General features: G+C 38.3%; 1 protein-coding gene across 30 annotated transcripts in view; it reads left to right on the forward strand.

Moving 5' to 3' along the window:
* The window catches only part of Ncor1 (nuclear receptor corepressor 1), a 142,035-nt gene that overhangs the window by 61,676 nt on the left and 66,273 nt on the right, over window positions 1-14,086 (forward strand). For 21 of the 30 annotated variants that reach the window (XM_029483963.2, XM_029483964.2, XM_029483960.2 and 18 more), the window contains 6 exons: window positions 1,559-1,731; window positions 4,805-4,895; window positions 5,409-5,587; window positions 7,065-7,119; window positions 8,331-8,432; window positions 13,386-13,513. In XM_029483963.2, the coding sequence (XP_029339823.1) occupies window positions 1,559-1,731; window positions 4,805-4,895; window positions 5,409-5,587; window positions 7,065-7,119; window positions 8,331-8,432; window positions 13,386-13,513 (728 nt within the window). The remainder of the gene's footprint in view (window positions 1-1,558; window positions 1,732-4,804; window positions 4,896-5,408; window positions 5,588-7,064; window positions 7,120-8,330; window positions 8,433-13,385; window positions 13,514-14,086) is intronic. The other 9 variants (XM_029483965.2, XM_085829930.1, XM_085829932.1 and 6 more) reach the window with 1 other exon arrangement.

Here is a 14,086-nt window from a genome sequence, read left to right on the forward strand (position 1 = left end):
TGAACTGTATGGTATCACGTGCTTATGATCCCCACTCAATAGGTTGAAGCAGGGAAATCAGAAATTCAAGTCATGGTCAGTTACCTAGTGGGTTTGAGGCCATCTCCAGATAGAGGAAGCTCTGTATTAAACAACAAAAGAATTTCCATCTGGTTGTAAAAGTGAGAATGCATGGGAAGATCTGAACACTGACCTAGCATGAGCCAAGCCCTGGCTTCCTTCTCTGCTTTGGAAAGCAACAGAAATGATGTGAACCACATTTACTAGATAGATGATTGCTTCGCTCTCGGTGATGGTGTTGACTTGAATTAAGGAGGTGGGAGGAAAGAGAGAGAAAACGTGAAGCGCACACAAGGCAAATGGATGTTGGAAGGAGTGGTGAGGGAATGGCATGAGGAAGAAATACTCTCCTATCCAGTCTCTCTTAAGGTGACCAATGTTAGCAGTGTCCCCTAAGGCCCTCTCACTTTCCTTTATCCAGTATCATATTCACATAGTTCTATAACCATAACGGAAAGTTTTTCTGCTTTTTAAATCACTTATTTAACTACAATATTAGTTCTTGACTTCATGTTTTTACCGGATTTCTTTTTATGATGATGAATAAATAGCTAATTCCAACCTTTTCTGTGCTATCAAAAAAATTGACTAGTTAACAACAGCAACAAGAACAAAAAAGGTGAAAAAGCTAATGGTAGAGAAACTGTTAAACGTGCATGTGTTCTCTGACAGTGTGGATAGGTACCGATACAGTACTAATAGCTGCCTTTTTAAGAGTGATTGGAACCAGCCGGGCGTGGTAGCGCACGCCTTTAATCCCAGCACTCGGGAGGCAGAGGCAGGTGGATTTCTGAGTTCCAGGCCAGTCTGGTCTACAGAGTGAGTTCTAGGACAGCCAGGGCTACACAGAGAAACCCTGTCTCCAAAAACCAAAAAAAAAAAAAAAAAAAAAAAGAGTGATTGGAACGGTGGTTTTCAACCTGTGGGTTGTGACTGTGACCCCTCTGGGCTCTAGCTACCCCTTTCACAGCAGTTGTTGACTAAGACTATCGGAAAACACCCCTATTTACATTATGATTCATAACAGAAGTAAAATTACAGTTATGAAGTAGCAATGAAAATAATTTTATGGTTGGGGGTCACCACAACATGAGGAGCTGAATTAAAAGGTCACGGCACTAGGAAGATTGAGAAGCACTGGATAGATGATGCACTATGTACATGTTTTTCTTTTTCCTTTCCTTTTGATGAGGCATGTTGTCAGGAAAATAAAAAGAGCAGGTCAGACACTACTGGTTGTGGTTGTCAGTGAGTCTGTCAATTGCTATAGTGCTAATGGCTAGGGAAATCTTCAGGGGAAGGATTCCTGTGAGTTCGTCTAAGGGAACGGCTCCATCTCTCCTGTTAGACCAAGAACACGTTGTCATTTGTAGCTCAGTCATACAAGCCAAATGTACTTCTGATTCAATTTAAGAAATGGAATATATCTCAAAGGGTTAGGCTTACCAAATCATGAGTTCAGTTTAATTGTTATTAATTTGCTACGGGTGTTTAATAGGAACAAAAAATCTGCCAGCGCTATGATCAGCTCATGGAAGCGTGGGAGAAAAAAGTGGACAGAATAGAAAATAATCCCCGGAGGAAAGCAAAAGAAAGCAAAACAAGGGAATACTATGAGAAGCAGTTTCCAGAAATTCGAAAACAAAGAGAGCAGCAAGAACGATTTCAGCGGTATGTAGTTTGATGCTTAGTAATTGTGATTTTTTTTCCCCTTCAAATCATATTTTTTTATTTAACTTTGTATTGATTCTTTGCGAATTTCGCATCATGTACCTCATTCCCACTCATATTTTCTTCCCTTTGTTCCTGTCTTCCACCCTTGCCCCCAAAAGAAAGTAGAAATCTCACTGTGCAGGCTGTAGTGTGTCATAGTGTGCCCCACAGACTATCCTTTTGTCCACCCTTCTATGCCCTGTGTCATGGAGATCCTGCTGCTTTGAATCTGTAGGACCGGCCCCTTCGAGTGTTCCAGCTGTTCATTAATGGGGCAGATGTTGGGGTGGGTCAATTCAAAGCCCTGGATCTGGGCCTGGGTGGCATCTGAGCTAATAAGCCTGCCATATTTCCCGTACCCACACCACCAGGGAGGGCTCTCCAGCACTGCCTCAGCTAGCTCACCCAATGAGCTGGCTCTCTCATTCTCATGCCCTCTCCTGTGGCCATGCCAGCAGGGCCGGCTCTATTGTGCTGCTCAGGCCAGGTGCAGAGCCCGCTCTCTGGAGTGCTGCTGCAGGTGAGGGGCTGGGTGGTTTTGTATTGAGACAAGATTTCTCTATGTAGCCTTGGCTGTCTTTGAATTTGATCTGTGGACAGGCTGGCTTCAGACTCAGAGATTGGTCTGCCTCTGCCTCCTGGGTGCTGGGATTAAAGGTGTATGCCACCACTGCCCGCAAGAAATTTTAATTTTGAACTTAAGTTTTTAAAATTATACTTACTATTCATTTTGGGGGTTATATGTGGGAGGCTCATGTGCCATAGTAAATACTGATCTGATGTAAAGGCCAGAGGACAACTTGTGGGAGTAGGTTCTCTGATCCCACCAACCAGTATTAGCCCAGTCCATCAGATCCAATGGCAACCGCATGGACCATTTTGCCAGCTCTGAGGATCATTTCTTAGTGAATTTAATATTATTTTGTATATTTAATTTGCATGTCAAATCTAAGTGAATATTTTTCATTAACTGTTTTATGCATGTGAATGAATGTTTTGCCTGTGTGCCTGTCTGCACCATGTACATAACTGGTAGCCACGGAGGCCAGAAGGCCTTAGATTCCCTTGAAACTAGAGTTATAGCCAAGTGTGAGCTGCCATGTGGATGCTGGGAATTGAACCTGGGTCCTCCAGAAGAGCACCCTGTTCTCTTTAACTTCTGAGCCATCACAAGATATCTGTGGCCCTAGGTCTTTACTTTTTTTTTTTTTTCCTTCACCTTTGAGACAGGATCTGGAGTAGGTCAGCCCTGGCTGACTCGGTATTTTACTATGTGCTTGAGATCCTCTGCCTCTACTTTCCAAGTGCTGGCATTACATGTTCCTGTGTGTCACCATGCCGAGTTTATGCAGTGCTGGGGATTGAATCACAGGGCTTTGTGCATGTTAGGCAGGCAATGCAAGCACTCTGCCAATTGGGCCAAATCCTCCCTCATCTTAAGCCTTTAAATCTTGAAAGTACTAATTTTCTTCAAAATGACAGTACGAACAGACCTGAATGTTCCTTAATAATCAAACATAATGAAATAGCATGAAATTGATTATTGAATCAAGAAATTCTGTGTGGTGAAAGATTGCTCTGTGGTTAAGAGTCCTTGGTGTTCCTGCATAGAACCCAGGCTTGGTTACCTGTGAGCTGATGCCCTCTACTGGACTTTGTTGTTTCCAGGCATGTGTGTGGTACACAGACAGAAATGGAGGCAAGACACCCAGACACATAAAATAAAAATAAGAGTTAAAGAAAAATTCTTTGCGGGGTGGGGGGGGGGAGGAGGAGTTTAGTAGATAAATTTTGACTCATGTATTTATTTATTTTAAAGACAGTCTTTTTATGTAACCTTGGCTGTCCTGAAACTTGCTATAGAGATCTGTCTGTCTTAAGTCTTACAGAGATCATCTGCCTCTGCCTCCTGGTCTCCTGGTGCTGGGAGTGAACCACACTTTGTATTTTGATAGGTTTTTACGTGTAGAAAATAGGTATGAATGAAACCTCATCAGTAATGCCCACATAAACTTACAAATATCTTAAACTTGATTTTCTGTTTTGGTTGTTTTCCTTATATTTTAGAAATGTTCAATGTATTTTTCTAAGCTTGCTCTGCCATTATTTAGAATACAGACAAAAATTAGACATGGCATCAATCATTTCTTTTTTAATACAGGTACCCCATTACTCAGTGCACTATTCTAACTAGAATATATAACCTTTTTGTCTGTCTGTCTGTCTGTCTGTCTGTGGTGCTAGTGATCAAACCCAGGTAGTGATGCATGTAGGACAAACACTTTACCAGCTGAGTTGTAATGTATCCCCAGTCCAGTGTGTAACTTAAATCTCTTAACATTTAAGTTGTTGCTAATTTGGTAGTGATTTATGCATACCTCTTGAAAGTATTCACTGAATTTCAGGTTTGTTTTGTTTTGTTTTTTTGTTTTTTTTTTGTTTTTTTTGACTTTCTATTGGTTTAGAAAAAAAGTCCTACTTAATAAAGAGTCATCAAGGGAGACACCCAATATCTGCACACATTTACAGACATACCTGCATTATAGACATACATATACACAAAAATGTGCCATTGTGTGTCCTATCTTACAGACATGGACATGATGTAGATATTTCACTAATGAACTTAAGGAGTTGTAGTTATATGTACAGACTTGTATATGATCAACCCAACACCAGTCAACATTCCAGATAGTACCAATTGAATTCAATGGGTTACACAGAAAAGTAAACAACAACAACAACAAAAGTGTAGAGATCTTGAAAGGGAGGAATGGAAGGTGGATGTGATCAAGATAAATTGTTCATGTGAACAAAGTTTCAAAGAGTGATTATAAAATATTTATTTTAAAAGTCCCACTTTAAGCTAGGCAGTGGTGTGTGTGCCTGTAATTCTAGCACTTGGAAGCAGAGACAGGCAGATCTTTGATTTTGGGGCCAGCTTGGTCTGTGTAGTTCCAGTATTTATACTAATTTGTTATGTCTTCATAAAAAGTCTTTAAATATATTTGTATTTTTTCTTCATATTTAGAGTTGGTCAGAGGGGAGCTGGTCTTTCAGCCACCATTGCTAGGAGTGAGCATGAGATTTCTGAAATTATTGATGGTCTTTCTGAACAGGAGGTAAGAAAATTGATTCATTCAAGTTAATTCTCTAATTATATAAGCATTTCAGTCCTATAGCTCAGGGGGTAAATGTTTATCAGTATGTAAATGAGGATACTTTAGGCAATAGTGCTTGAAGTTTCTAAAGACTGAGGTCAACCATCTCATGGTTTCAAGTAGTGTAATTAAATGTTTTACAAGGATTCTTTTGTCAGCAAGGAGACCTGGAAAAAGTTAAGGAAATAGCTCTGATTGGCTGGAAGGTGGGACACATGACTTGGGAGGCAGAGGCAGGCAGCTATATCAGGGTCCTATCAGCAAAATCTTGCTAGTGTAACAAGTAGTAGTTTTAAGTGAATTTTCTGTAATTCATGTAATTCAGTGTAAATATCTTAGAAATAATTATATAAGACATGCTATGATGTATGACATTGTCATTAAGTTGCAGATTTTTTTACCTGTTAAAGTCTATATCTCCTTAAAATTTTAGTTTGAATATTATCCCAACTAAACTGCATTCATCTTTTGCAGAATAATGAGAAGCAAATGCGTCAGCTTTCTGTAATTCCACCTATGATGTTTGATGCAGAACAAAGAAGGGTCAAATTCATCAATATGAATGGGCTGATGGAGGACCCAATGAAGGTTTATAAAGACAGACAGTTTATGAATGTTTGGACTGACCATGAAAAGGAGATCTTTAAGGACAAGTAATTTAACTGTTAAATTATTCTTTTATAGAAGTTAGTAAAAGTGTTTGACTTTTACTTGAGAGTGAACTCTTTCCACAGAGCTTTCATTCCAGTTTGGCATTGGAGTAAATGCTCTGAGTAATAGATAAACATATCTTCCTGTAAGCTTGGAGGTAGGATAATGGCTAACAGAAATGGGCATCTGCAATCATTTTAGGAAAGATTCCTTAACTTCGATGCAGTACAGGTTACTTTTGGGAGGCTCGTTATAGGACAGATTTCTGTGCCTTACAATAATCATAGATTCAAGTAGGCAGTTTCTTTTAAACATTTAGCAATAAAAGGATGTGGTGGTGTGTGCATTTAATTCCAGCATTCCAGAGACAGAGGCAGGCATTTCTATGATTTTGAGGCCATTCTGGTCTACACAGTGAGCTCTAGGACAGTCAGGGTTACATAGTAAGACCCTGTCTCAAAAAACAAACCAAACCCAAAAAAACAAAATTTAAAAAACCATCCTTTAAAAACTTGGCCATTTAAAAATTCTTTATATCAGAGGCTGGAGAGACGGCTCAGTGGTTAAGAGCATTGACTGCTCTTCCAGAGGTCCTGAGTTCAATTCCCAGCAACCACATGGTGGCTCGCAGCTATCTGTAATGAGATCTGATGGCCTCTTCTGGTGTGTCTGAAGACAGTGTACTTAATATACATAAGTAAACAATTCTTTAAAACAAAATTCTTTTTTTTTTTCCATGTGGAAGAGGTTTTATTGGTAGGGAGAGACAAATCAGTGGTAGAGAGAGAAGAGGGGAAGAAGAGAACTAAAACAAAATTCTTTATATCTCTGTTATCCAGTGGGAAGTGAGGAGTCACTTTGATTTAGGCTAGACATTATTCTCCTAGTTATTTCTTATTTTGTTAAAACATTTGTATGTGTATATATTCTTATTAATATTTCTATCTTGAATAATTTCATAAATGTATATAGTTTATTATATCCATCCCATTACTCTCTCTCCCATTCTCTCCTACTCCCTCTCAACTTCTTCCTAACACATTTATTTTTGACTTTCATGTTTGTTTTAAAAAAGTGTGACCCATTGAGTTGGCCTTGAGGTTATTTTCTAAAGCATTGTTAACTACTTAACAGAGGAAAAATAGCCTTCCTTTTTTATCAGCCGTTAAATGCCAGTAGCCCCTCCACTGAGATTGGGTCTCAAGAGTCCTTGACCCTTCCTTGCTGGCATGTGAAAATGACTTGATATTGGCATAGGGCTTGTGCAGGTAACTTGTGCTTTGAGTTTACGAGTGCAATGATGATGTCATATCCTGAAAATAGCAATCACAGCTTTCCTCTCCATCTTCTGCCTCTTACATTTTTCTACCCTGGTTTTCTTTGTTGTTTCCTGGGCTTCTGGGGGAATTTAAAATGTCATAGAAATCTTCTTTTGGGCTGAGTGATGTTTCTAAATATTGTTTCTGTTTTTAAACTCAGGTTTATCCAGCATCCAAAAAACTTTGGATTAATTGCATCCTATTTGGAAAGGAAGGTAAGAAGAAACACTGAGGTGTTTTTAGGCTTGTAATGTGTGTGCATTTTTTACTGTGTGTTCTGACAAGCAATTGTAGTTAATTAGAACTGAATTTACAAATGACTATGATAGATGAAAACATCTGGGAGCTTTATTAATGTATAAAATGATAGCTATATTTATATTATAGTCTTAAGCACAGGGGCTAGAAATGCTACCGTGGCTAAGAATGTCTACTGCATGTGCAGAGAGTCACATAAAATGGTTAACAACCAATTGTAATTCCAATTCAGGGTGACCTTAATACGCCTGGCTTCTACACATATCTACACATGTGCACACACACAAACTAGAAATAAATATTGCTGGATGTGGAGGTATCCAGCATTGCAGACAGAAGGCTAGCCTCGTCTACATTGTATGTTCTAGGCCAGTAGGAACTACATAGTTGAGACCCTATCTCAAAACAAAACAAACACAATTTTTTTTAAGTAGCCAGCAGGTGGTGGTGCACACCTTTAATCCTAGCACTGTGGAGACAGAGGCAGGAGGATCTCTGAGTTCAAGACCACCCAGGTCTACAGGGTGAGTTCCAGGACAGCTAGGACTACATAGAGAAACCTGTAATGGAAAACAAAACAACAGAAAGAAGTTAAGTGAATATAGTTTTTTCCAGAGAACCAACAGCAACTTTTTCATCATTTTTTTCCAAAAATAATCGTAATGTCTATTCCCAAGAATACATTAATTACTTTGGGTTTTTAAAGGTCATTAGTTCTCTGGTTAAAATAACAGTCCTGATTTCCTTCTGCTTCTTTTTTTGTAGTCAGGTAGTTTTAATGTTTTTGATTAAAACATCATGAGACACTTTTGAGTGTATGTATGTGTATACATATATATATATATATGTGTGTGTGTATACATATATATATTAGAGTATATTGCCAGTTAGTAAGAGCACATTGAATGTTTTTGATGAACTTTGTATCGTTCATATAATTTGGATTAAAGCAACTGTAGATGTCTTGTATATTAGTTCCCTTGTCTGTATTGCCTAGGTATGCTTTAACTTAGGGCCATGTGGTTTTGTTTTTAATTTATGATTTGGTTACACTAGAAATTTTTCTTGAAAATATCTTATTTATATTTGAACATGAAATAAGATATAAAAATTTGAATATTTTTATTACAGAATTAAAATGAAACATTAAATAATTTTTTTATTGCAGAGTGTTCCTGATTGTGTTTTATATTACTATTTAACCAAGAAAAATGAGAATTATAAGGCCCTTGTGAGAAGGAATTATGGAAAACGCAGAGGCAGAAATCAGGTATATTAGTTTTACTAAGTAATTGTTTCAAAGTTGATTGAAATATGAAGACAAAAGAATATTCAGACAGGTGTTAATTGCAATCCACAATTAAAAATATGCTTGGGCTGGAGAGGTAGTGTGGGGGGTGAGAGTGCGCACTGTTCTTATATAGTTTTATTGTCAGCACCCACAGTGGCTACTTACCTTCTCCTGGGAGTCCAACTGGGAGGTCAGATGTGTTCTCCTTGCCTCCAGTGGCACCTGGACTTTAATGTACATGTCCATATAGAGGCACACATACAATAAAAATGAAAGGTGAAAGAGGAATATTATTTTATGTAAGAGCACTTAATACTCTTCAGAGGACCCAGTTTGGTTCCTATCACCCTGAGTCAGATTGCTCACAACTGCCTGATGTCTACACTCTTCGGGTGTCCATGGTGCCTGTGCATAAACACACACACACACACACACACACACACACACACACACACCTTTTAAACAAAAAGGAAAAAACAGAATTTGTTTTGTTAGGACCTGGTGTAAATTTAAACATTTACTCACACCTGGTATGTCCCCAGGGGAATACATACAGATAGGATTTTTATATTGCCTGTTTGTGACCAGAGCTGTCACACAAGTCATTGTTAAAAACACTCTCTTCATTTTCAAATACTTGGTTTCCTTTTTCAGGATTTTTTTGTTTTTCCTCTATGTTGACACTGTTTATTTCTATGTCTTGTCACCAACATATTTTTGTCTTTGAAAGCATCCAGAAACATATTTAGTAGTTTTGAAGTTGGAAGGATGTCTGTCTAACCTGTTAAGTATTGACTATACTTAGGAAGAAAGGCTAAAATTTGAGTATAATGCCAAGAGCTTTACACCATTACCCGTCCCATGGGTCTGTGCTTAGAACCTTGTTTTTTGCGTTTGTGATTGGCATCAGTGATGTGTATATGCTAGCATCAGTATGGAAACTGTGTGTGCTGCCAGAATCCTCAGAGGACAATGCTGAGACTGATTTCTTCTCTGTAAAGTTAGTCTGAAATTTAGTTACCTTAAAGGTATTAATTGCTACTATCTTTGACAAGAGGCTTAAGAAATTCTTTCTTATCTGAATACATTTTAAAGCAAACGTGCATGGGAGTCAAGTAGTGCTGCATTCTCTTTGTCCTCTTTGCTGTGTCAGATCACTCAGTCATTTTGTTACTAGACAACTCAAAGTGTCTACTAAGTGGGGGAATTCAGTATTTTATTCTGTTTTATTAATTTGAGGGTTTTTTCCCTCCTTTTTAGAGACATGGTTTCTCTGTGTAGCTATGGCTGTCCTGGAAATCACTCCGTAGACCAGGCTGCCATCAAACTCACAGAGATCCACCTGCCTCTGCCTCCCTAGTGCTAAGATGCCTGGTTTAACTTGAGATTTTTTTGGCTATGAAAAATAGAATATATCTACAGGTGTTAGGAATACAGTTAGATACAGCAGTTCTTGATGCTACCCTAAAATCCCCCAGGCAATGTTCACACTGAATACAGACACCTTTTATCCTTTTATTTCCTTTTATTTATTTTTTTACTTTGATTTTTTTTTTGGGTTTTTTTTTTTTTTTTTTTTTTTTTTTTGGTTTTTCGAGACAGGGTTTCTCTGTGTAGCCCTGGCTGTCCTGGAACTCACTTTGTAGATCAGGCTGGCCTCGAACTCAGAAATCTGCCTGCCTCTGCCTTCCAAGTGCTGGGATTAAGGTGTGTGCCACCACGCCTGGCTTTTTATTTGGTTTTATATTGTACTTTTTTATTTGTAGAGAATATCTTATTTCATGCTAGGAGGACCTGCCTAGCCGAATGAAACTTGTTTTCTTGACTGTGAGTATCCGTTCTGAAGGAAAGAAACCCATACAAGAGCTGCTGTGTCCATTGAAGGCACTTAGAGAAAGTTTCCTTTTGAGTGGGCCTATTCTGCTGCAGCCAGCCTGTCAGGACTAAATTGAGGTTAGAACCTATCACGTCCTAAACCACATGTACTGGTGGCTCTCTACATATTTGTCTGAAACAGAAGGAACTTCAACTACCTCTTGTTTAAACCACTCACTGTTATCATAGGTCTCCATCAAATTGCCAGAAGTAAGATTTAGATCTCTGCCTTCTTTGCTACGACCACTACCTTATCAGCATGCAAAATGATGAAAAAACCTCTAGAAAAGTGTCCTTTCTGCATTTGAGTAACAAGACTATCTGTTTCTGTGGTCCTTTCCACAATCTGCAGAGCTGGGAGCTGTGGCTGCCTTCCTACTCTCTGAGCTAGTGCAGGAGTGCAGTTGCTTGTTTCTCCCAAATACCAGGGAACTGAAATCAGACCTTGTTTAGGTTTCAGGCAGCAGGAAATGTGTGGGATTTTAAAACCGTGAAAAAGAAAGGAAAGAAGATTACTTGTATCATTGAATTCTATGGGAAATTTTAGCCCCTTTCTTATATTTAACTGCTATGACCCATCATGTATTTGAGTTATGAACCTTTTTATTGATCACACAGCTAATACACTAAAGAAAAAGCAGACTTTGTCATTAGCATGCCACCTTGCTCCTTCAGAGCAAAAGACTGGTACTATATTTGTATAGGGGTTGGGTTATTAGCATTTGAATCAACCTTCCCCCCCCTCCCCCCCCTCCCTCCCTCCCTCCCTCCCTCCCTCCCTCCCTCCCTCCCTTCCTTCCTTCCTTCCTTCCTTCCTTCCTTTCTTCCAAGATTTGTTTATTTAATATATATGGGTATTGTGTCTGACTGTCTGTCTGCACACCAAACATGGGTGCTGGGAGTTGAACTCAGAACTCCTGGAAGAACACCCAGTGCTCCTAACTGCTGAGCCTTCTCTCCAGCTTCTAGGTTATTATATTAGCATTTGAAACAAGACTTATGTTTACCTTCTGCTAGAAATATGAAGTCGGAGCTGAAAAAAGCATTCTCAATTGTAAAATAAATCATCTCGTAGTTACAAAATCCCCTGATATCTCAAAACTTTTCTAAGTAAATATCCAGATGCAAGTGAAACTTGGAAATTAACTAGATTGGAAAATTGGTAAGGCCATGTACAAGTGAGGGAATTCTAGCACTCAATAGAAGATGTAGTCCTTGACAGACTCTGAAAAATTGATAGAATAATAGAGGATAAGACGTGCTGAAGATCGATAGATAAGCAGCATTGATCTTGTAGGAAGAAAAGAAGAAAGAGGTTGGACTGCAGGTAAAGAGAAGGCTTTCCATGTCATAGTGTCTGCAGGCTTAGGCAGTGCCTACAGGTAAAGAGTCCACCCCTGTTTTTTGCCTGTGAGAAGTTTCGTGAGTGTGGCTGACTGCTAGAAAATATGTGTGTTTTTACACCAGGACACTGAAAAATGGGGTACAGAGTGACCTATGCTCATTAGGGAGTTCCCAGAAACTTAATCTGTAATTTCAGAAGTGAGAGAAAATCATCAGAGGTAGATTGTATAACATGTGAAAGAAGAATACATTTTATTTGTCTTCTATCCAATTTAAAAAATTAGTTTACAAAGTAATAGGTATTATTGAACTTCATTCTTGCTTTGTTGTTCTTCATCCCTCCTCACTGCTCTGTAGACTACCCTACCTTGATGTCTCCTCCTTCCTCTGTCCCCAGTGCTTTTCCCTCCTTTATGATAGGGTTGTTTGCTCTTGTCCTCCTTTCCTGACATGCTGACACACAAACATGCATTGAAATCATTTCTTACCTTGACTGCCTTAGTCTGCCTTATTTTACTTAACAATTATTTCCACTTCATTTTATTTTGTACATACCATGGTTTCATTTTTTTTAAGGCCGAATAAAATAAAATTGTATATTGTGTCACTATTTATTTGTTTGTTTGTTGATGGACTTTTAAGTCAGCTCCATTTCTTAGCCCTAGTGACCAGTATAGCAATTAACATGTATGTGTAAGGAGCCCTCTGACTACCCTTAAAGAGTCTTTTGTGTCATTTTACTTTTCTTAAAACATTTATTGGGTCTTCAGTGTTTCTGAAGGAATCTTTAGAGTTTTTGGTGGTTTTGTTTTTGCTCTCCATACTGATGGAGATAGCTCTAGTAGTTTCCAGAAGGGCTGTGTCAGTCATACCCCTTAGCTCTTCCTGTATCTTAACATGGTTTCTCCAGCAATTTCAAAGGTTTAGCTCTTACATTAAAAATATCTTTCATTCATTTTTGGGGGCATATAAAAGAAATATGGATATAATTTTATTCTTATACACTTGGTTATTCAGTTTCCAAGTACTATTTTTACTAACATTTATGTTTTTCCCCAATATATGCTTTAGACTTCTTTGTTAAAAATTAAGTGGTTATGGTTGTATGAATTTGGGTTCTTTATTTTATTGATCAATATGTAAGTTTTGTTACTATTATTCTGTAGTACAATTTGAGATCAGATTTTGATACTTCCCTTTGGCCATTTAGGGCCTTTTGTGTTTTCATATGAACTTTATATAAGATTGTCTATTCTTGTTTGATAAACAACATCATTGGAACCCTGGCGGTGGTACAGCACACCGTAAATCTCAGCATTTTGGAGGCAGAGTTAGGCAGCTCTCTTGAGTTTGAGGCCAGCCAGGTCTACAGATCAAGTCCCAGGATAACCAGGACTACACTGAGAAACCCTGTCTAGAAAACAAAACAAACAACAAAAAAGTCATTGGAGTTTTGATGGGAATTATGCCAAATCTTTAGGTCCCTTTCATTAACATTGCCATTTTAATACTCTGTGAACAAGGAAGTGTTTGTTTTCTTTATTGTAGAATTTCCTTCCTTTTCTTGGTTAGGTTTATTCTTAGTGCCCCCATCTACTACTGTAAATGGGATTCCTCCCCAATAACATTGTTCCAAGTGAATACTGTAATTTATCATAGTTTGATTTTTTTTTTTTAAACCTTTTGTATCTTACAATTGATGGTGTGTTCTAGCAGCAGATTGCCCGTCCCTCACAAGAAGAAAAAGTAGAAGAAAAAGAAGAGGATAAAGCAGAAAAAACAGAGAAAAAGGAAGAAGAAAAGAAGGATGATGAAGAAAAAGATGAGAAGGAAGACTCTAAGTGAGTTGAGCAGTTAGATATATGTTATTGTTCAGATCTGAAGCTGTATCTGTACCCGTGTGAATATGTGGTACGAGTTTACAGGAACATATGCTTTGACTAACAGGTTCTTGGCATGATGAAGAAATTCAGTATTAGGGAGTGGAGAGGGGATAGGTGATTTTCGGGGGGGGGGAAACTAGGAAAGGGGATAACATTTGAAATGTAAATAAAGAAAATATTTAAAAAAAAAGAAAGAAAGAAAAGAAATTCAGTATTAGTCAGGCAGTAATGGCACACACAGGCCTTTAAATCTAGTACTTGGGGAGGCAGAGGCCAGCCTGGTCTATAGAGTAAGTTCTAGGACAAGCCAGGGTTTCAAAACAAAACAAAATTAAAAAAAAGAAAGAAATGGATGTTTTAGTAAATAGAATGTTTGAATTAATGACCTTATTTTGCAGGGATGTTATTTTATGTATACATGCACATTTATTTTGTTTTATTTTGTTCGAGATGTGTTCTCTGAGTAGCCCTGGCTGGTGTGGAACTCACTCTATAGACCAGGCTGGCCTCGAACTCAAAGATTGGCCTGCT

Source organism: Mus caroli, unplaced genomic scaffold, assembly GCF_978045245.1.
Source record: "Mus caroli unplaced genomic scaffold, Mus_caroli_1 scaffold_13, whole genome shotgun sequence".
NCBI lineage: Eukaryota > Metazoa > Chordata > Mammalia > Rodentia > Muridae > Mus > Mus caroli.